Source organism: Pundamilia nyererei, unplaced genomic scaffold (assembly GCF_000239375.1).
Source record: "Pundamilia nyererei isolate P.nyererei 1_Seehausen unplaced genomic scaffold, PunNye1.0 scaffold00062, whole genome shotgun sequence".
Classification (NCBI taxonomy): Eukaryota; Metazoa; Chordata; class Actinopteri; order Cichliformes; family Cichlidae; genus Pundamilia; species Pundamilia nyererei.
Window position 1 is genome coordinate 2,591,359 of NW_005187463.1, and position 7,716 is coordinate 2,599,074.

Below are 7,716 nucleotides of genomic sequence, written 5' to 3' on the forward strand. Positions count from 1 at the left end.
GGATGTGTGTGTGTGTGTTTAGCTTGTGAAGAAATCAGACTGCAATACAACTGCTTAGAAATTGTAGTGTCTGAAAATAATAACGGGAAGAAGGAGAGTTTGGGGGGTACATTCAAAGTACACCTGCATTCAAGGTGTTCCCAAACCAGGTGAGATACATAGTCTTCCCAGCGTGTTGTGGGTCTATCCTAGGGTAGATACAGTATGCCTGGAAAACTAAGGATAAGGCGAGCCACATTTTGGAGGAAACTTGTATCGCCTGCTCTCTTTCAGTCGTGATTCAGAGTTACTCCAAGGACCAGGTTGGTGTGTCTGAAAAGGCAAATTAGAGTTTTTATTTCTTGCCAATTAACAAAGTCTTGGCATTGGCCGAGTCGGGAGACATCCATCATAGTTTTTCAGAATTCTGCGGTAGATTTCCATCCAGGATTCTTTTAGTGTCGCGGTCCTCCTCGTATGTTATCTCTGACGTCACTGAACAGTCTTCCTTTGGGAAGGAGAGCCCAAGCATCAAGTACACACTGACAGGATGTCAACAAACAGAACTATGAAAAACACAGCTCTAAAGAGAACAAGATCATGAGTGTGAACTCGACCAATGGGCTGCTTTAAGAGGGTTATCTATCCTGTAGATTCTCACTTTGTGTGCACTGGGAGCAAGACCACAACTACCACGAGGCTTTGTGACACTGTGATAATGTGACTGTGACCTCGCAAAAAGTCATGAATCAATCAATACCATATTAGACACTCATGAAAATGCTTTAGCTTGACCGCTGATAGCAACAAGCCCTCACAGCAAAGGCATGTTGGTAGAAACTGGCTAATGCTTACTTGGTGCCAAGTAGGATAAAGAGGCACTTGGAAACCAGATCTACCTTCTAAGAGGAACTTGGCCTTTTTCAAAGGAATACTGGATCTGAACCAGAGGCAGCAATGGAGACGAGAAATAAAATCATACTGTAGGTTGTGCGATGGGCTATTTTTGTATCAGTGCTGTGCAACTTTGAGGTGTGACAGAGCTCCGGAGGCCTATTTGAAACTGGTATTTCCAGTAACTTGTATCTCTCATCTGATTCCTGTTTGTACATACACCATGCTGTTTGGGAAATGTTTGCTGGTTAGTCATTTAGGAGCCAGCTGGCATTATTAATGGGTTGCTCCGTGTGGGTTTGTGGCACAAAACCAAAGCGTTGTAGTATGATATCATCAGATGAATGCTAGCAGAAGATAACATGGCCGGTTTTAATTTACATGGCAGCGTTTCTAAAAAGTTTGACTTTGTAAGTTTGGAATGAAAATGACTTTTAAATAACTGTTTGTTTGTTGCTGTCAGCTAATATTATGTTTCATGCGTTTGTCAGATTCAGAGGTCGGCACACTCCGTCAGAAGACTCTGTCCGTCCTCACGGCCTCAGAACTGGTCACTTCCTGCAATTCCTCTGCCACCTTTGGGCCTGGCAGCACCCAGTACCTCCTCAGCCTGGCTCGGGTGGGCCTCAGCGCCGGTGTGGAGTTCCCTGAGCTCTGGGACGGCCCCCAGCTGAAGACCAAGCTCCTGGACCATCTGCTGCAGTGCCCGCAGTACGAGGTGAGGGAGCTGGCATTAGAGGGGCTACTGAGGAAGCTGGAGGAGGAAGAGGAGGAGGAAAGGAAGAGGAGGCCTGAGTGGCTGGATGAGACCACCCAGTCTAACCTGACCAGTCTGGCTCTTCATGAGACTCACCCACAGTGTTTGGCCAAGGTGAGACCACACGCACACACACAGATTTACACAAACGTATTCTAGGAGTTTCATTTGTTTGTTGTGTTTTTTGTTTGGGAGCCTGTATACACGTCTAGTTGTTTTATATATATGTGGACGCCTGCTGCCAGCAGCAGCATAATCTTAAAGTTCTAACATCACAGAATGGTGAGCTCCTTTTTTCTATCTGACACAGTTTCCCTGAATCACAGCGACACTGGTTACAAACTGATTAAAATCCCAATCCATCTCGCAGAGCCTTGCGTGAGAGGCTAATCAGCCACAGGGGGAAACGCCAAGCACACTTGCAGTGAGCTGGTTCACTCACTCGCTCACTTACTTACACTGACTCTTGAGAGGCTTGGTAGCTTTCCTCGCTAACAGGTTTTGGAGAGGAAAATGCGACCTATTTCCTGTTTGGGGACAGAAGGTTGTATTTCTTCCCAAAGAGGACAGGCTGCCAGCGGACCCGCTCTGTCACGTCTGCCGTTAACACCCCTGCAGAGCTGACAGCACTCGGCGCTGCAGACTGGCATGTGTCTGCTTGGGTTCGTTCTTCTCCAGGCTTTGCTTTACCTGCCAGCACTTAACGTTTAATGTGTCGGGCCTGTTAAGTGGAGCCTCCTCTGCGCCATAGACGCACCAACCCAATGGGCCAGTTGCCATAGCTCAACCTAATCTGCAGTGAAGCATTATGGGAAAGCTGCTGAGGGAAAGTTGTGTTCTTTTCAGGACTCGTGCAGATATATGGACTCTGGTTCAGTTCTTTAGACCTGCAGGACAGACTATAGCAGGAAACTACAAATGTGCCTGTTCATGCAGGGTGGGCGTCACTATTTATTTGCATGTTACAGCTATGAAAGTCTGTCCGCCTGGGCTGGCATGCTTTACTGTGACTGTGTATATTTGAGTATGTGGGCAGCCGAGTATGTCGCAAGACGGGAGCTTGTTAAAGCGGGCCGTAAAAGTCTGAAGCAGCAGAGATGGTCAGAGCAGCTGTCGGGGTTAGCAGACAGACGGGTGGTGAACAGTGAAAAATACACACTCGATGGCTGTGATTACAACTAAAATAATCCCATTAGTACTGCAAAGAAGGGGGGGGGGGGTTATATTATATATATTGGAAGTTTTTCAGTTAAAGAGAAATGCTGCGGCCAAATGAATAATGACACTGTCTTGGCATTTCTTGGCCAGTGATTTACTGACTCTCACTGGAGTTGAAAGGAACCAATAGACTTGATGAAATATTGTCTATGGAATAGGCTACGCCCACCACAACCTCCCTGACGAGTACAAATGAGCTGTTGTATGTATTGGCCTCTACTTTGTGCCACAAAGTGACTTTTTAACAGGAGTCTGAAATATGGACACTATTATCTGTCATTATCATTATCTATGTGCACACTATGAGCCATTGTTTTTATAGGTTAGCGCTCTTGAGCCAGTGTGTGTGCAGTTTGCTTAAAGCTAAATAGACTTTTTAGGCCATTTGGGGGCAGTATGCTGTAACTGAATGACTGCAAAACATTGCTATAAAGGCAGATATGCTAGCAAGCTATTTTCCACTTCATTACATAATTGGGTTGATTTAATTTTAGTGTAATTTGCGTTTTTGTTGAGACAAAGTCCACTATTGGCACTGATTTAGTTTCAAATGATCTGCCTCACAGTGTTCAGCATTCTGCTACTTTGCAGTGCTAACACAGCCAGCTTAGCTCAGTGTTTTTACCTGTAAAGTTAATAAAATCTATTATTGCAACATGCAGTAAATTGCAGGAGTGGTACCTCAACAAAGTGTCCTTGTGCTTACAATGAGAGCGGATTTTAAAGGTCCAACAAGGTCAGTCGTTCACATACAGATTTATTTATGTTGGAAAATATTTGTGGACCTGGAAAATGTAATAAATTGTTGCTAAGAGAAAAAAAAATCCTGTCTCATCAGCTTTTTGTGACATTCTTCATGCAGATATCCTCTGCATGAAGAATGTCCTCTGAGAAAAAGCTGTTTAAAGTCTCACGATGCAACATAATTACAATAAAATGAAACAAAGCTTAAAGATGCTTCGCAGAATGAAAGAGAGTTCATAATTATCTGTATGTTTCAGTATTATTCTCCCCTCCTGCACCACGTTATTTTCATTGACGGTGTAATAAAAACAGCTTTTAAATTCGCCAAATGGATTAATAACAGCAACTTTGTGACTTCTCTCTGATCAGCCGTGATGTAATCAGTGTTTGTTGGTAATTGATTAGTATCAGATCAATCAGTCAGAATGACGGCGTAGAAACCTCACGGGCCCACCTCGCTCCCTCGATGTTTCAGTGCTCACATGCATAAAGTGCAGCACGCAGGCAGATGTTTACACACAGACGCTGCATGCACCCGCTCGCCCTGCCCTCTGCCCACACAGATCTTATAAAGTGAGCTTTATTTTAAAGCTCTAATAACAGGTTGGAGCCTTGAAAGAAATAATAATCATTGAGATATGCAGCTGGAATGTCAACATGTGTTCTCGCCTGGATGTGTGTGTTTTAACAGGCGTCTAGCGCGGCGGAAAAAAACAGGTCTTTTCCGCCTCGTGCTCAGTGAGCTGCCTGCCTCTCTGTACGAGTGACTGGGCACAGTAAAAAGCACAAGGTTAAGATGCAAAAAGTAGACACAAGACCTCTTGGTGCCTGCTGTGCTCGTGTGTGTGTGTGTGGCAGCTGTGTACCCGTGGTTAGGGTGTGCATAGGGAGGCTCTGACTAGAAGGGTAAAAATACCCTTGGGCCAACTTGCCAGCAGCACTGCAGAGACGACACCAAAGCTCTGCTGATGGATGACGCTGAGCAACTTCCCTCACCAGTAGCTCTGGTACTGTGTGTGTACGTGAGGCAGAGAGGTGAAAAAGGATGATTTGATGACATCAGTGTGTATCTTGCTTAAGTATCTTACTTACTCGCTCTTCCTGCTGTCTCTGTCATGTCGTTCCTCCTCTCAGGTCCTGCAGGTTTTGTGTGTGCTGAGCTCCAGCGACGAGCTTCCGTGGAAGGATGGTGCAAGGGTTTTGTCCCTGGAGGAGGTTTTGTTGCACCTCCTAACATTGGCTCAGAACTCTGCTCACAGGTCAGTAAAAAGAACTACTGTATATAAAAGATGGACACCGCCCCGTGATGTCAGAAGTGATCAAATTTCGATAAGAGGTAGACGTGCTAAGTGATTAGCTGTCCCACCTGGTTGTAGCAGATGATCGGGATAGTTCCCCGAGTCTCGTTCTGTCGGAGGTTTCTTCCTATTAAAAGGGAGTTTTTCCTTCCCGCTGTCGCCACGTGCTTACTCATAAAGGGCTCATTATTGTAGGGTTTTTACCTTTTAATATAAAGCTTCTTGAACCGATTGTTGCTGTTGGCGCTTTATAAATAAGATTACATTGAATTAAGGTTATAGCAAGCTTGGCTAGCAGGTTTCCTCCTTAGATGTCCGTCACAGACACCTGATAACTCGTGCAGCAGCTTTTGACGTCCTGCTAATATTTGGCCCAGAAGACTGCTGTTTGTTCGGCAGCAGCTGGGTCGACTGGTTTTCCAGTACAATCCAGTACTACCTAATGTACGTGGCTGTCATCATAGCAGCGCTGCTGAGCATCCCATGACTTAATTAATATGCGACACGAACAGCGACGAGATACCTGCTGCTCAGCTTGTGGCTTTTCGTCAGACTGCGTTGTTTTTTGTAGCCATTTTCATCGTTGTCGAGTTTCAAGAATGGCGGTTTTGATTTTTGGAAATGAGACACTCTAATGACTCGTGGAGTGACGCTACTGACCAGCCAATCGGTGGCATGCAGTCTAACAACCCTGGCAGAGCAGGTATGGAAAAAGTACCTGGTGCCAGGTACTATGACCTTCTGCAAAACACGGAAAACCGTGGTGACCTGTGTCCATCCGAGTAAAGATAGAGGGCCTGAAGACATATTTATTTCACTGCGTATCGTTTGATTTCTGTTCAGAATCCGTAAAGATTTACTCCTGACCCTTGAACTCAGACGTCGTGTCTAAGTTCTGGTTCTTGTGGTTTTCATCGCCCTGACATCCATCTCTGACATCGTCACAGTGAGTCTGAAGTAGAGAGTTTCAGCCCCGTGATTACCCACGAACCTCACAGATTTCCCAGAGTTCACAGCTGTTTACAGCCTGTGAAGTCTGCGTCCTGTAACTCAAAACACTTATAGCCTCATCTAGGCCTGGAGGGGCTGGGAGTGAACGGGGGAGCTTTTCAGCTGTGTGAAATTCCACATCAATTCTCGGCAGTTCCAAGAAGTTTTCTGCGCTGCATTCAAATTCTCGTAAACAATGTTGAACTGCAGAAATTTACAGTGCTGCTAACCCTCAAAATCCCACTTTTAATGCATAATTAACAGCGTTTCCCATTCTTAAGTTATGTCCGTACATGTTATTGATACAGGAGACAGCTACAGCTACTCTCTACGTTCATACGGGCCCTGCTGGGTCCCCCTCAAACTTACATTCGTTATAAAGGGAGGCAACTGTGTGAGTCCTAACTGAAAACCTGCTGTCAAAACAGTTCCCAAGTAAATCCCAGGGCAGCTTTTAAATGTGATGGATGGAGACGGGAATGTACTACAGGGCAAAGATGCAACCACACACTCCTCCTCCTCCATTTTCTGTTTTTCTTCTTTCTGTTTTTTTCCCTTCCTCTCTCCGGCTCGTGAAAGAGCCCTCACACTGCTGTCGCCGTCAGGTTGTCGGGGCTCATTCGGAGCCGGAATCCATGAAGGAGTGACACACAGGTTCACTGGCTGCACCTTAACCCCGCACCTGGGCGCACCTGAAGGGTCCTCTCTGCAGGATGTTTGCGTGGTTAGCTGCGTACCGCTCAAGTGTTTTGATAACTTAAGTGTCCCGAAGCCAGAGAGACGAGTAGTTTAACGTTATTAAAAAAAAAAGTGGATGAAAGCTGATATCTGTACTCTCAAAGACCTTCATCACGCCATTATTCCTACATTAGATTATTCACACCTGTCAGGCTGAAAGCATTATTTTTGTCAAAGATTATGAGTCACCGGCCCGTCTCTGCATTTGACCACAAACCAATTTTGGCACACTCTCTTCCAGTATTCGTGTGTATGTGCTCGTACTTAAGCCCCTTTGACATGCATTGGCACACACACACATGCCCCTTTTCTTGACAAGCCACTGCTGTACTTTTCTCACCCCTGACAAGAGAATACAGGCTTGAATAAGGATTGGATTACAAAGGCTTTTAGCCCTGCAAAGCCTTTTCCTGGCCACAATCTCTGGACCCGGGGATCCACTTTCCCTTCGGAGTGGCCCCAGGGTTATGATTAGAGCCGGGGAGGGATGAGATCGGGTTGCTGGTTGCCCTTGTCTGCCGTGTGATTGAATAGCACTCGGGCTATTGTGACCCATAATGTAGTGGTGAGTACCAGCACACTTCTTTTGTGGATTGTAAGTCAATACAGTTGAGAGGTGTGTGTGTGTGTGGCTGACGGCGCCGCAGCCTTGGGTAATGATTTCCACAGAACAACCTGAGGAGCACGTTATGCTGTCACTGTGTAAATGTTTCAAATTTAAGGGCCGATTCACTCAAATAAAAATAACTAAAAAAATTTCACATTTTCTGCAAATCTAACAAATATTTTAGAGTAAAAGCTGCAAACTGTTTGCATGGGCCGTTTTGAAGTTGATGTGGTTTTGTGTTTTCAAGCGTGGAGCTCCACTGTGCTGCCCTGACGTTGGCCTCGCAACTGGGGATTCGGCTGGTGAACTCTGACCCGCAGGTAACGACCAGCTCATCATCATCAGCTGTGTAGTAATCCTGCAAAGAATCTGAGGGGTGGAGGTTGTTACCACCAGCCTTCAGCCTTGTCCTGGTCCCTTTTAGTTGTAGCTAGCTGCTACTTTACAGGGAGTGCAGAATTATTAGGAAAGTTGTATTTTTGAGGAATAAT

General features: G+C 45.6%; 1 protein-coding gene across 1 annotated transcript in view; it reads left to right on the forward strand.

The window, feature by feature from the left end:
- Positions 1-7,716, forward strand: part of LOC102213197 (thyroid adenoma-associated protein homolog) — a 44,516-nt gene that overhangs the window by 14,758 nt on the left and 22,042 nt on the right. Inside the window, exons 3-5 of the mRNA XM_005735130.1 lie at positions 1,365-1,744; positions 4,727-4,851; positions 7,473-7,545. Of these exons, the coding sequence (XP_005735187.1) occupies positions 1,365-1,744; positions 4,727-4,851; positions 7,473-7,545 (578 nt within the window). The remainder of the gene's footprint in view (positions 1-1,364; positions 1,745-4,726; positions 4,852-7,472; positions 7,546-7,716) is intronic.